Source organism: Babylonia areolata, chromosome 23, assembly GCF_041734735.1.
Source record: "Babylonia areolata isolate BAREFJ2019XMU chromosome 23, ASM4173473v1, whole genome shotgun sequence".
Taxonomy (NCBI): domain Eukaryota; kingdom Metazoa; phylum Mollusca; class Gastropoda; order Neogastropoda; family Buccinidae; genus Babylonia; species Babylonia areolata.
Window position 1 is genome coordinate 10,793,506 of NC_134898.1, and position 15,565 is coordinate 10,809,070.

Sequence of the window (15,565 nt, forward strand, 5' to 3'; positions counted from 1 at the left end):
CGATAAGCAACATGGCTGGAAACGCGTCAAATGTCATGCAGTTTCTCCCATTCCCATTGTAATAACTCTGCAACATCGGTTATCAGTCATGTAGAGGTATGTGTTAATGGATCTGGAACGGACCAGGATTTGTTACCCCAGACGTTTTACCGGCAAGATTAAGAATGCATCTGCTAATTCGCAACAATTATTTTAAATGACGCAAACAAAGTGGTGTTCGTCGTATGAATCACTATGATAGAAAGAAATAACGCAAAAACCGTGTATATGAGAATAGACGCGTATTCAAACCAGTTTTTAGTACAGTTTTTAACTACCACCCATCAACATCACAACAGAGGTATATATATATATATATATATATATATATATATATATGTGTGTGTGTGTGTGTGTGTGTGTGTGTGTGTGTAATATATGAATACAGTTATGTATATATATATATATATATATATATATATATATGTATGTATGTATGTATGTATGCATGTATAATATTTAAATACAATTATATATATATGTATATATATATATATATGTGTGTGTGTGTGTGTGTGTGTGTGTAATACCTATTTATCTCTCTCTCTCTCTCTCTCTCTCTCTCTCTCTCTCTCTATATATATATATATATATATGTATATATATATATATATATATATATATATATATATATATATATCAGTGCACAAGCACTTATCACTTAATATATAGACATAATGAATTATGTACATGGAGAACAGCAGTATGCACAGTTGTTAGTTTTTCATTAGAAATATGTTATATTGTTATGCTTTTTCTTTTGTTTTTATTTATTTTTTGTTTTGTTTTTTAACAAAACTTAAATCAGTCATTTTCTTTATGTAACTCTCTCTCTCTCTCTCTCTCTCTCTCTCTCTCTCACACACACACACACACTTTCACTTACTCGCATGCATACACAGTAATTCTCTCCCCCACCCACTCCACCCACTCGATTTTTTTCCTACCCTCGTCTAATATCACTTACGTTAAACTAAAGAACGAACGAAGGAAGTATTCCAAAGCTTTGTACCAGCCTTTACAATCACTATAGTATGTGTGACGTGACATTCAACAAAATTCCTCTTCCAGCAGCCATTAACTAGTCAACAGTTTTGCACTGTCACTGATCCTGAAACTAGATTTGGTTGTGGGGGCCCTGCACAGTTGATCCCATTACCAACATTCTCCATTTCTGGCAGTCAGTTTGCACTACCTATCCCATATTCACCAGTTGAATATCAGAAGTGGGTATATATATATGTGTCAACTTACCAGATCAAAATCAAAAAGAAATACCAGCCACCAGTCAGTGACTTAGTGCCACGGAAAGTATAACCAATTACCAGTTAGTTTCTTCTGTACAAATGTTGACATGGGAGATAAGAAAAATCTCTTCTCTTTATCCACCAGGTGCACTGAAACAAGGCATAGAACTCTTCCCAGTCCATTCTGCCATAAAATGTTCTTGTTTTTTCTCTTATGTTGAAACATTGCCAAATTTTTCAGTATTTGAAGGCAGGTGCTCAAGGAAGAAGATCAAACTAGGAGTGAGCAGAAAGTATTTTAAAAAAAGAAAAAAAGAAGAAGAAAAGATTGCTAAATTCTTCTTCTTCCACTCCATGTTTCATTTCCTGCAAATGTATGTATATACACAAAGAGAACTAAAGCACTAGCAAGTCTTCACGTAGCAGGTCTAGCAAACTGATCAAGGAGATATCAAAAAGAATTCCCATTCCTAAATCTCCAGTTTATTGCTCTAACTCTCAGTCTTCAAACCTGCGTGTCTGGCATCATCAGATTAGTAAAGATGCTGCATGAGCTCTGATATTGCCATCCGTGTGAGACCATAGACATGTGCATGACACCATATCTATTCTGATAGATGACCAAATTTACAGTGGCATTGTAGCAATGGAATACTTTCAAGTGAAGAGGCAACCCCATGGAGCCTGTGGGTTCGCAACCTCCCATAAATCTGTATGCAGTTCTCATGCTGGTCTTCAAGGAAATGAGCATATTCTTTCATAGAACTTTCTGGGACAGAATGCTCAGTTCTAATAGCTTCTATGACCAAGCAATCCACACTGGCACCAAGTAATCCCCTTCCACACACTGACAAATTGTTCCCCTTAATTAGCTCTTCATTTTTTTTCATGACAATATATATTTTTTTCTTTCTGGACAATTGCAGGTTGTGCTTTGGGCTGTGCTATAGGTCTAGAATAGTGATATTCCTCAGCTCCATATGCATTAGCAGATGAATATAGGACTTTCTGTTTCTCTCTCTCCTTTTTTTTCTTTTCATTTAACAGCTAAACCACTAAGTTTGTAAGTAATGTTCTTCCTTTTTCTTCTTCTTTTCACTACACTGTTAGAGTAGCTATTTAATTGCTTTGGAACCATGTGAACCTCAAGAGATGAGTATTTTCACCTTTAGATAAATGAGCAAACATCTTTTTTACTTGTTTAATTGTCTCTGAGTTGATATTTCTTTTTTTGGTGAATGAGCACATTTATAAAAGCTTTCAGTGACTGAATGAATCAATGAATAAGCAAATAAATGACCAAGCAAACAAATAAACAAACAAATTGAATAAATAAAGAACTAAGGAACATGAGTAAGTCAGTATGTAAGTGAATAAATGAATGATTCAAGAGATAAATAAGGATGAATCAATGCATTATGGGATAAATAAACATTGTTCAAATCAGAGAACTGGTAATAATAGGTGTGTTTTTTCTATGGTGCAATGTGTTCCATTGTCTGAGAAGCAAGAGAAAGAGGAGTGCAAGCGGCCCAGGTGCAGAAGGTGAACGGTCTGAGCGCACCATGGCCAGTGTGTCTGTGGGCGAACCCCGGATCCCCACAAAGGATCTGCTGGAGAAGAAGCCTGCACATGGAGCCCAGAACCAGAAAGCTGCTGGTGATGTGAACGGGCTGAGTAAGATTTACGGGGAAGGGGACACTCCTTGGGAACAGGAAGAGGATCATATTTCTCAGAGAATCTCCGAAATTCAGGTGTGTGAAATGGCACTGACATTGTAACAAGAAGAAGATCTGTATTCCTCACAGAATCTCTTAAATTCCGGTGTAGTGTAAAATGGCACTAAGAAGAAGTAGGATCATATCTGTCAGAGAATTCAACTGAGTAAAATGGCACTAACATTGTTACAAGAGGAGAATCATATTTCTCTGAAAATCTCTGAGATGCAGATGTGTGAAATGGTCACTTACACTCAAGTTATAGTAGGAAGATCACATTTCTCATAAAAATTCTCTGAAATACAGATGTGTGAGATGGCATTGACATCATGGCAGTCCTACTGCGAAATGTTTTTCTTTCAGTATGAAATGCAGGTTTTTCAGTCATGGTGCAAGAAAAAACAAAAAAACAAAAACAAAAACAAAACAAAAAAACACAAAAAAAACAAAAAGAAGAAAGAAAAGTACAATATGTATGCATTAGTTCCAGCATTGAGAACTTTCTCTGGTATTGATATATATTCATATTGCAGTTGCCGTTAAATTATTTTTTGTATTCTGCACCCCCCGACCCCCACCGCCCTACCACCTCCCCACCTCCACACCCCCATCACCTTCCTCAAAGACCACCCCCATGTCTTCTTGGTGGATAAGTGTAACATACTTCATGCTTGAGAATGACACATACTTGAGGAAACAAGAATTGAAACTACAGCGGACAGGCGCAATAGCTGAGTGGTTAAAGCATGGACTTTCAATCTGAGGGTCATGGAGATTTTTACGATCTCCCAGGTCAACATATGTGCAGACCTGCTAGTTCCTGAACCCCCTTCGTGTGTATACGCAAACAGAAGATCAAATAAGCACGTTAAAGATTCTGTAATCCATGTCAGCGTTCAGTGGGTTATGGAAACAAGAACATACCCAGCATGCACACCCCCGAAAGCGGAGTATGGCTGCCTGCATGGCGGGATAAAAAAGGTCATACACGTAAAAGCCCACTTGCATATATATACAAGTGAACGTGGGAGTTGCAGCCCACGAACGCAGAAGAAGAAGAAGAAGAAGAAGAAGAAACTACATTGGAATCCTGTACCACCATTGTACTTAGATGACAATAATGATAATAATAAAGGGTATATTATATAACGCACTCTGCCTCCTCAGCACAGGGGTCCAGAGTGCTAACAATTTACAACAATATGGGGAAAACAAAATGGTTAGAAAAATTGATATGCAGGGCAAATTAGTCCAGACTTGCAAACAAGAGAGAGGTAACGTATCAGTGACTTCATGCCACTGTGGCAGGACTCTGCTCTGGTGCCAGTCAAGGAGGACCTTGCTGAATGGATCATGCGCCTCACTGGGGTGGCCATCACGGCAGAGAGCTTCATGGAGGTGTTAGATTCCGGCATTGTGCTGTGCACCATCTCCAAACTCATTGAGAAACGTGCACAGGAGATGATGGCGCAAGGCAAACTCACAGAGGCAAGTGGTGGTGGTTTTTTTTGTTTGTTTTTGTTTTGTCATGTGTTCGCAGTTTTTGTACGCTTAGACTGAGAGCGTATATGTGGGGGAGTGGGGAGGTGGGGGAAAGAGGAGAATGTTTGTTTGTTTTTCTTTTTCTTTTAAGAAACATATTTTGCTTCTTCAGTTCTTGGTAACATTTTTTTTTTTTGTCTCATGTGTGAAGAACGGGACACAGGCTGTTGCTTTCCATTCTTTGTTTCACGTTATATATCTTTTTTTTTTTTCAAGTGTACTTGATTAAACAAAAGGAATTCTAAGTGAAAATACACATAATTGTTATAAAAGATGTATACAATGAAAAGTGAAAAGCTGAAAAATGAGTTGATATAATTTCAGTTCAGCCTTTGGAAAGCAGGGCTAGAACGTGCATTTTTAAAAATATTTATTTGAAATGAGAGAGAGAAAAAAAAAGTATGTTGCTGTTGCTGTAGGTTCAGCTGCAGGCAATTACTAGGGTTTTGTTTAACTCATTCTTCCCCATTCTGGAGTATGCAGGCAGTATAGATCCATCCATATTTGACTGTTTACTTGTAGTCTTATTCAGCTGTTTCCTGGATTTAATCGGTTTGGTAACATAAACTCACTCTCAGATTTTTGTTCATGTCCCACATTGGCACATGTTTGCTTCTGCATTGAAATTTAGCAAATTAATTGTCTGCAAATCGCAGTGGAGAAATTCCCACAGTGTTTCGCAGCCAAACAACAAACAGCCCAGAGGGTTCATGAGTGGGTTGTGAACTGCAACAGAGATGATGAGGAGGATTCTACCAAATTTGATGTCAGTATGAGTATTAGCGAGTCACTGTTTTTGTTCACCAACACATGTTTGCACGCACACTTGGCTGCACAGCTGGGCAGGGGGAGGGAGGAAACGTTGAATACTACAACATTGCAGATGAGACTTGACTCTAGGCAGCACTGGAAGCATCATCATGGATATGTGTGCTTTAAATGTTGGACCAGAACTGCTCCCACCAAATTCATAGCCCATCGTATCTGATGATATGCATCGATAATTTACGCCTTTCGTAAACATGAACTTTTGTGTTTGCTCTTCTTTTTGTTTTTTTTGTTGTTGTTCTGGCTGTATCTGAAAGAAATGATAGTTCTGAAATCTTTGATCTTTCCCACAGGCATTGCCAGACTACAGATTGAAGTGCAACAACAAAGCCAAGTCTGGCACCTGGTTCGCCCGTGATAATGTGGCCAATTTTCTTGGGTGGTGCCACGCTTATGGGATGACGGATGAATCCAAGTTTGACTCAGAAGATTTAGGTTAGTGTTTCGATGTAGTACCATACATTGGTACGAATGCCCTGGGCTAGGGTAAAGTGAACCCCTTTAAATCTCATAAAGGAAGAGGCCTCAAGTATCTATCTATCTATCTGTCTGCCTATCTATCTATGTTATATACATCCTTACAAATATGGATGTATATATGCTGAATGCAAAAAATGTGCAAAAAAATGCTGATGATTAAATGTTTAAATTGTGCACAGATGAATTGATCTATTTACACTGTGTGTTGAATTTGTGTGTGTGTGTGTGTGTGTGTGTGTGTGTGTGTGCACAGTTGAGTGCATATGCATGCATGCATATGTATATGAGAGAGAAGGGGTTGCAAAACTATTTCCCTGCCCGTTTTCAGCAGATCTATGCAAACCGTCCTACCCTCAGCCTTCGTTCCTCCCCACTACTCTCTGTCCAACCTTTTCACCCACAAAATTATAGGTATAATATCACCTCTGTTACTGTTTTTTTAATTCTTCTGCCCACCAGTGTCTCACAGACAGGAGAAGCCAGTGGTCAACTGCGTGCTAGAGCTGGCTCGCATGGCATGGAGATATGGTATCGAGCCTCCCAACCTCATTCGCATGGAGAGAGAGATAGACAAGGAGGCTAAATGCATGGATCCTCCACCACCACCCCCTCCTAAACAAGTGGGGCCGGTGAAGGCAAAAGCTGTGGCAGTGAAGACACCAGAGATCTTTGACCTGGACAAAGAGGTGAGTACACAAATACCGAGGAAGACCAACAACCCCCCTAAAAACCAACTTTATTATTGCCTGTAAAAATGCAGAAAAATAATTGGGAAACAAATTATTGCTGGTTTCAACACATTGATTTTTTTTCTTTAGACTCCATGCCAAAACATGGCATATTATGAGGATGCGTTCATGAGATGGCATTTGTGAAACTACTTATAATAGGCTTATAATATTACACTGTTTAGTAAAATGGTTTGGCTTCATAGGAATCATATTCTTACACTGTTTTATGTTATAAAAGAAAAAAAGAAAGAGTCAGTGTTGAAGTCTTGTCATTGTAGCAACTTCAGTAGTAGCAAGAGGAAGAAAAATCAACTGTTGAAATGATAATGGTTGGTGAATGATTCATCCCATATCTCCCACTCCCACATTCCCCTTTCCTCTGTTTTGCATCTGTTAGACCCAACACTCAGCTTATATCACAAATTGACATAAGTTTACATTTGGGCCAACAGCAAAGTGAGAGCTGTATTATCAATGATTTCTCCAGTCAATGGGAAACCATTTACAGCTTAGTCTTTTGTGAAGGACTATGACTCTCAAACAAGGAGGCAAAATTGCACTGGCTCTTCGTGCTGCAGCCTTGTGGGCTAGTTGGCCTTTGGGAACCATCCAAACGCCGACTATCCTACAACCCTCTTGGCCGAGAGAGTGGGGATGTACTTGGGCAAGACACTCTCCACTATAATCAAATTCTAGCCCAAATAGTCGGAACAGCAGTTGCCTCCTCTGCTGTTCTGATGGTCATAGTCGGACACGACTGACTATCATAATCTGTTTGAAGGCTTGTGGGTGAGGTGACCGATGCCAGTTGTTCAGGGTATCGTGTGCAGATTGCTCTTTAATGTTCAGAGAAAGTCAGAGCATGTTGTGCTTTTGTTATTAAAAAAAAACACACCCCCACCTTTTATGGGGGAATAAAGTGCTTTGCAGACTATCAGACATTTGAAATTGATGAACTTGGCATGCAAGAAAGTGAGCAAATCAGATCTGCATGCTGGCAAGTTATCTGTCATTTTAACATTTCATGAGAATGTTTTTTTTACTTACAGTTCTAAACTCAGTTTAGAAATACTGTGCATCTGTGCATGCCTCTGTGCAGTGTGGAGGGTGAATTGTGGTGTGTGTTGTAAGTTTTCAGTTTGTATGTGTCGTAGAGAAAACAGGATTGGATGTAAGTGTGCGTGAGTAAATGCTTTGACTGCGACAGTTATGATGGATCATGATATGAATGAATATGATGATTGATATGATATGATTGATTCATCACTTGAAATGTGTGTGTGTGTGTGTGTGTGTGTGTGTGTGCGCGCACATGCAAGTGTGTTAGTAAATGTGCTGTGCGTATATTTGTACTTGCAGGGATAGGGGTGTGGGGGAGCTGTGCAGGTATGTCTTTGTGCTTGTATTTTATGTTTTTGCGGGCTTACTAGGAAAGTTTCCTTATTTCATTAGCACATGATAAACTAAAGTCTTGTACTGTGGTTTTGTTGACTGCTCAGGTCAGACGCATGGCCATCAAATGCAAATGTCAGGACCACGTGAAGAGGATCAGCGAAGGGGTCTACAACATCTTTGGCAAGCGTGTTTTCATTAGAGTGAGTACTGCATTCTTTCCCCTTCCCAGACACACAGCTGGCACTTCTCACATGAGACTTAAACTTCTCATCTTGTGAACTCAATTGTGTATTCACTCTTTCACTCACTCACTCACTCACACATGCACACACACACATACACATATATATGCACTCACAAACAACCCCCCCACCCCCCACACACACACACCCTCACACCTCCCACACACACATGTATACGCTTAGAAAAACTTTGGCAAGCAAAGTATGATTTGCAGATTCCATTATACCGTTTGTTTTCAGCCAGAATTTAATCACAAGAAGTAAAGAGTATAAGACAGATACCAATGGTATCGCTAAAAGCATGTACTATATCTTAATCTGGATTATATGCAGATGTATTAGATATAGTTTAATAACAATCTATAATCATAATGATATCCAATACGAAGGCAAAAAGAATTTCACACATAAAATATGTCTATAGATTTTGAAAAAGCATTTGATTGGGTTAGCTGTTCATGTGTGAATAAAGCTCTAAAAGCATTTACTTTATCAGAGGAAGTCTATAAATGATTCTCTGCTTTTTACATAAATATCAAAGCATGATATTATGCAATTGTGAATATGAAAAATATCAATAATTTTCGAAGTTGAAAGGGGCTGTTGACAAGGAGACTGGCTATGTCCTTAACTTATTTTGTGTTTTGTGTGCAATCAAATTATATCAGAAGTTTACGTAATACTAACAGAAGGACCTGTTTGCAACAGTCTCCTTGAAATTGCTAATTCAGTGCCATGTCCAGTTGATTTGTGTTGGCCAGTTCAGGTACTTGATCGGTCTGTCTTTCATTTGATTTTCTTTCAAACATGCGCAGAGTCTTTGTAGATCCAATTTCTTCCTTCTTTCTGTCTTTCATTTATTCATGCTATCTTTCTTCCTTCCTTTTTTCCGCCCTTTTTTTCTCCTTGTTGTTTGTGTCTGTGAAGGGAAGTGAGCATTGCTGGTTTTGGTTTACTTGTTGTTTGCATCCATGAAGCAAAGTGAGCATTGCTGGTTTTGTCACCTTTTTTTTTTTTTTTTTGCATCCATGAAGCAATGTCAAGCATACTGGTTTTGTCTCTTTTTTGTGTGTCCATGAAGCAAAGTGAACACTGCTGGTTTTGTCTGCTTTTGTGTGTGTGCGTGTGTGTCTATGAAGCGAAGTGAACACTGCTGGTTTTGTGTGCTTGTTTGAGCCCATAAAGCAGAGTGAACACTGCTGGTTTTGTCTCCTTTGCTATTTTTGCATCCGTGAAGCAATGTGAACATTGCTGGTTTTGTCTTCATGTGTGTGTGTGTGTGTGTGTGTCCTTAAGGCAAACCAAACATTGCTGGTTTTGTCTCCTTTTTTTTGTGTCTGTGAAGCAGAGTGAATGCTGCTGGTTTTTGTCTCCTTTCTTTTGTGTGGGTGTCTGTGAAGTGAAGTGAACACTGCTGGTTTTGTCTCCTGGGCAGCTGCTGCATGGCAAGCACCTGATGGTCCGTGTTGGGGGAGGCTGGAACACCCTTGAGCACTACCTGCTGCACCATGACCCTGTGCAGGTCTATGAGTACCGCCACTCTGCCAGTCCGGACAAGGACGGTGACAAGTACCTGGTCATCAAGTCCAGATACAAGTCGTCATCGTAACTCTTGTAACTCTTGTCGTGACAGAGAGATCCAGGTAGGAGATTGTTCTGAACTGTGTCACGTCAGGGTCTGGATGTGAACTGTGTTGTGACAAGGTCCAGGTGTGAGTCACCTGAACTGTGTCGTGACATGGTGCAGGTATGAGTTATCTGAAATCTTTCGTGATATGATCCGGGTACAAGTTGTCTTGAATGTGACTGACAACGCCCAGGTGAGAGTTTTGTTCAACGCACTTTTGACAGTATCTCTACAGTGGCAGTACTTAACTGCAGCTACACACTGGATCTGTCCTCTTTCTTCTTGCCGCTATGGTGGTCATTTTGACCAGATGTTGATCCTTTCCTTTTTATTCAAATAATATCAACACAACAGCACACGGCTGTAGAAGTTGTGATAGAGAACCCTTTTGTGTCCTTGGCCTGTGTTGCAAAATGTGGAGAATCAGAAATCCAGTTATGCAAATAAATAAGTTGTGGGTAGCTTTTTTTGGCTGTTTTTTTTTTTCTGATGTGGATGTGGTGCTGAGTCACAAATCTTGAGGAATGGCTGGCTCACACAGGATCTGGTCACCTGTACAAGCTGTTTGAAAGAACTTTTTGTTTGTTTGTAATGGCTTATTGCTGGAGAAAAGTGTTGTGCCTTTGCTAGGGAATTTTGAGGATTTAGGGATAAAAAAAAATCCTGGTTCAAAAACAAGAAGAAGTACAGAAAAGAAAGTAATCTTTTTGTGAAGGAAAATGTATGAGGAATCTGAATCTGGGTTTTTTCTTCAGAGAACTTTTCAGGCTGTAGATACCGGTTTGCCTCCTCTACAAACAAGTCTATCATCTGAGAGTGTAAAAAAAAACACCAACCCAAAAAACCATGTGTTTCCTATCCTTTGCATTTCAACCCGGGGTTTCTTGTAAAATCAGACTGCTGTCCATTTTCCATCAAGTGTTCAGTGAAAGTAACAGTTCACTGACAGCCACACCCCCTTCCACACCCTCTGCCTAGGAAACTGACATCTCTCATCTCTCTCTTTCCCCTTCCACATGCAGGCACTCTGCCCCTCATCCTGTCAGTTACTGTCACTCACTTAGAAATGCTTTCTGCTTCAATAGCTTGACTGAACAAACATCCAGTGTTGTTGCCAGTTTCGTTTTTGTTGTTGTGATCTCCTTCGTGTTCTAACGAATCATCGAACAAGAGAGTTCCATCTCCATTGTTGTGCCTGTCCAAAATCATTTGCACAGCTTGCAAAATTGTGTAAGTCCTCTGACTGAGACCACTATCTCTGTTTGTTTCCAGTTTCTTTTTAACCCCCTTTCATGTGCCTTCCGCGTAGAATTGTTAACAAATCATAATCAGAAGACCCTCCTGAATATGCTCATTTACATAGTATTTTACACTGCAGACACATCGAGCTAACTGTTCAGTCTTTTTGTGTTCATTGAACCAAAGTGGAATGAAGGAAAAATCAGAGCAGATGTGAAACATCAGTGGAAATCTTTGTGGCACTGGGGAAGCTGACGGCCAACAGGCACAGAATGGGTTAAGCCTTCTGTGAAGTGTGGAGATGGCATTTACATCCTCGATACACTTTAACAGAAAATTGAATTGTCCACTGTCAGGGCAACAAGACTAGACTTGTGCAGATTTTAGTGGACCACTTGTGTTGGGCATTAACAGAATTATGTCAGGAGTCACCCCATCAAACAACGCAACCTTCACTGAACCAAGACCAAAGCACTGAACAACTGCAGCTTAAGACGTTGGCCAACAAGTCATTAAGCTCTGTAGATCCAGCGTCAGGGTAAACCACACTTGGCAGCTTTTAGTGGGCTGCTTTCAGAGAGCAAGGCTTCCATACAATGAATCAGGGTACAGTGGACTGGAAGTGGCAGCCTGGGAGCTGTATTGTTTAGGAGTGGAACAGAAATGATGGAGAGAGGATGATGAGACACGGACTACCTCAGTGTACACACCTTTGTCTTGGTGACAGCACACGGGGACAGGTACAGTCCCCAGTTTGTTCCGTCCATGTTTTTTTCTTTTGGGGGTGAAATGACATGATGGAGAACACCAGTTGTGAATAAAGCAAAAGTTTCTTTGTTGTTTGGTTTCTGAATACAGATACTTGAAACAAATGTGATATGTTGTTGCCATTTTCAATGATTTTTTGGGTTGTGAAACCAGTTCTTTGAATGTCCCGATGTCTCTATAAAAGCATCTGGATGTGGAGTTGTGATGTTTGTATTTGCCTGTTCACAGACTTGACTGAGTGTTTTTAGGCAAGAATATTTGCTAGGGTGTTTTGCTTTTGGTCTTTTGGTCTTAGTGTTTTTAAAGATACTTACGTTTTGTGTTTCTGGTTCCTTTCAAAATTATTTTTTAAAGACTTCTTAACGAAGTATATTGTTTTGTTGCTGTTTCTATTGCAAGTTTTGGTTTGAAAAAAAGAAAAACAACTTGAAATAAATATGTCAAGCATACATTTCCGGTCTTGAGTTTCTTTGCTGTGTGCTTTATTGTTGGAAAAAGCATGTGAATCACAACATGAAGCCTTACTGACTCAGTGTTTAATATCTGAAAGACTGAACACAAAAACAACATTTTCTAGTGAGAAAGATGTGACCCTGCTTTCTCATTTCTATGGTCTGTATGTGTGTGATTCTGTTCTGTCTGTCGGTTGTCTTGCCTGTGTTGTGTACAAACAGCAACAGCAAGGGAGAACTATTTGTATATGGAAGCTGTTGAGGTGAGGAGCTTTTTTTTTTTTTTTTGTCATAGAGGCTTCTTCATCTGTTGTATACTCTGATTGCAATCATTCACTTGTGCATTGCATGATGCAATGCTGTGTAACATTTGAATGCAGACGATGGAAAAAGAAAAACACTCCTGAGTTCAGCATCTCTGAAGTGTATTTCAGACTCCTGTCCATGATTTCCAAGACCTCTGTGATTGGGGAACCCTGTTCATATATGATCTTTGTGGCAAAGGGTGAGTGCTGTTATTTTCTCGTTGATACAGGGAGTTTCTCTGTTCTTATGTTTTGGTTGATTGTGCTGAAGTATTCCACTACTGTTTGATGTGAAAGAAGGAACAGATATTTCTTTGAATTTGAATCTTGAGTTCAACTTGCAGTAGTTTTATTTCTTTAGTGATTGATATTGGAAACATGTTCTATTGTTCCTGAAAGTGAATTAATATGTCATATTTATAATGGGCCTTTTGAAATCTCAGTACATCAAGTAGTTTACAGTTTACTTTTATTTCAGTTTTGTTAAGCATTCATGCCAGACTTTCTTAAAGTGGTTTCAAGTCAGCTACTGTTCATGTCTGGGATTATTCATTTATGTATTTTCATTAATGAACTTCCAGCCAATGCCTATAATTTAGAGAGAGGGTTGAGGTGGGGTGAAGAAATGTGGCCACTCTATCCCTCAGACTGTAATTCTGCCTTTCATTTGCTCTGCTTCTCTGCACCTTCAGTTTGACTTTGGTGGAACACAGTCCACGGAGACTGTGTAAACCAGCAGAAATGTCCTCTTCTCTATTGCTGTCTTTGTTTCAGTCTATTTTCTTCCTTTTCGATTGTTTCATTGTCTGCCTTCCCAGTCCATTCATCTTTTGTTTTTTACAGCATGCGTGGACACTTTTTTTTCCTCTCTTTTCCGTTCATGGCAGTCTATGATGTACTGCTGTTTTGCTCTGGTGATTAGGTAGATATTGTAAACAGTGGGATGAGCACTAGCTGTCCCTTCTGCAGTGTTATTTCTCTATGATTATGGCCTTTTCTATACATTTTCTTGTGTGGCTTTGAAGTTTTTTTGTTGTTTTTTTAAATTCTTTTTTCATTATTTTTTGTTATATAGGATGATAGATTAAGTGGAAAGGCTGACATCCTGAATTTAAACCAGCTTATTTGCCTCAAGGAGCTTAAGTTAATAGTTAATATAATATGTCATATTTATGTGCTCCTTAGCAGATTTTTTTTTTCCAGATGTGACAGGTTTTTAGTATGATACTGTTGACTTTTTTTTTTTTTTTTTTTTAATCCAGCTGAGCAGTCCTGAAATATCTCTGGCTGGACTCTTAGCGACAGTGTCGTATGTCAAAACCTCTTGTGTTGGTCCTTCAGTTCACACAGTAACGTCAGTTGGGGTGTGCTTTCATTGGACCTTTTGTGTGCCGTGCTGTGTGTTTTGGCAACTCTTGGGCTATTTTGCCAGTGGCCACTTTGGAAGAACAGGGTCTTTCAGTTGGATAACCGATAGTTCCGCTAAGCATCAGGGTGACTTGTAAGTAACTGATTCTAGATATATTTTTTGTATCACTGCCTTCAACTGTTTTGTGAATGTTTTTTTGGTTTTTTGTTGTTGTTGTTGTTGTTGTTGTTTTGTTTTTTGTAAATTGCCTCTTTTTCTTTTCCTTTATATTTGGGTTTTTTTTTGTTTTTTTTTTTTTCTTCCCTTAATCAGTATATAAGATTAAAACCACCAACTTGTGTGAGCAGGCTATAAATTTTATTTTTCTCTCTATTTCATTTTTTTTTTTTTTCAATTCTACATTTTTCATTTTCTGCTATAATAGACTATTCACCTGTATATGTTCTAGAACTCTTGTAGAGGTTTAAAAAACACACACACACACACAAAAAAAAAACAACCTCTCAGGACTTGATAGTGAAGCATTTTTATGGTGCCTTGGAAAGGGGAGTTGCGCACTGGAGAATTTAAGTTGGGCGTACATTTTTTGTGGATTTTTGCTGTGCTGGACACCAGTGATGTCTTTCTTTTTTGATTCACCATATGGTGAGAAATGTGGCAGAATGGCTTATTTTGATGGATGGGTTTCAAAGGTTTTCGGCCCTGATGTGGTCATGTGCGGTCAGCTTTGGTCCGAGCCAAACTGAAATGAATTGAAATTTACTTTGCTTGTTCACTGCAACATAGAAAAGTGTTATTCATTATTTCATTATTATTATTTTATTTTATTTTATTTTATTTATTAAAAAAAAAAAAAAATTATTGATTTATTTTTTATATTTATTTATTTATTTATTATATTTTATTTATTTAATTTTTCTCAAGGCCTGACTAGGCGTGTTGGGTTACGCTGCTGGTCAGGCATCTGTTTGGCAGATGTGGTGTAGCGTATATGGATTTGACCGAACGTAGTGACCCCTCCTTGAGCTACTGATACTGATACTGATACTTCTTTCATGCCTGACTTTATTTTCCTTTTTTTTTTTTTTCTTTTTTTTTTTCAGGTTCTGTGGGATCAGTGTATTACAGTGATCAAATATTTTATTTCAGTTCTTCCAGTCCTGATATGGCCCTACATGGTCTGCTGAGCTACAGACATGATAGATAGAATGTGGTCGTGTGAATACTTCTGTTGCCTGGTTCTTTGCATTGTTTGGATTTTACTCCTTGTTCTTTTCTGTTGAGTTTTGTTTTTATCAATAGTATGCGTGCTTCATAGGGGTGTGAATTTTCCAGTGGCCTAGTATCTAGCACACGGGTTGTGAGTGTTGGTTTTTTTGTTTTTTTTGTTTTGTTTTTTTGCTGCCCCATCATCTGCACCGTTTCAGTGGCATTACTCCCACGCCGCTCATTTAGATTCCCCCATACACGGCCACACCGTGTGAGTGTTGTTGGTATACTGCTTGTAAGTGGTGGTTTTTTTTTTTTTTTCGTTTTTTTTCTTTTGTGTTTTGGGTTGAAATTAGTTTTACTGTGAAATGTGG

General features: G+C 38.9%; 1 protein-coding gene across 1 annotated transcript; it reads left to right on the plus strand.

Annotated features, from left to right (window-relative positions):
• Positions 1-12,545, plus strand: LOC143297841 (growth arrest-specific protein 2-like). Its single transcript, XM_076610360.1, has 7 exons — positions 1-96; positions 2,794-3,040; positions 4,313-4,492; positions 5,668-5,809; positions 6,314-6,540; positions 8,085-8,180; positions 9,658-12,545. The coding sequence occupies exons 2-7, from the start codon at positions 2,852-2,854 to the stop codon at positions 9,829-9,831; spliced, it is 1,008 nt and encodes a 335-aa protein (XP_076466475.1). The 5' UTR covers positions 1-96; positions 2,794-2,851; the 3' UTR covers positions 9,832-12,545.
• The last annotated feature ends 3,020 nt before the right edge of the window (positions 12,546-15,565 follow it).

Coding starts and splice junctions, on each gene's coding strand:
- LOC143297841 (XM_076610360.1), top strand. CDS start 2,852: ATGGCCAGTGTGTCTGTGGGCGAACCCCGGATCCCCACAAAGGATCTG. Junction 5,810..6,313: donor GTTTGACTCAGAAGATTTAG/GTTAGTGTTTCG, acceptor TCTGCCCACCAG/TGTCTCACAGACAGGAGAAG. Junction 6,541..8,084: donor TCTTTGACCTGGACAAAGAG/GTGAGTACACAA, acceptor TTGACTGCTCAG/GTCAGACGCATGGCCATCAA.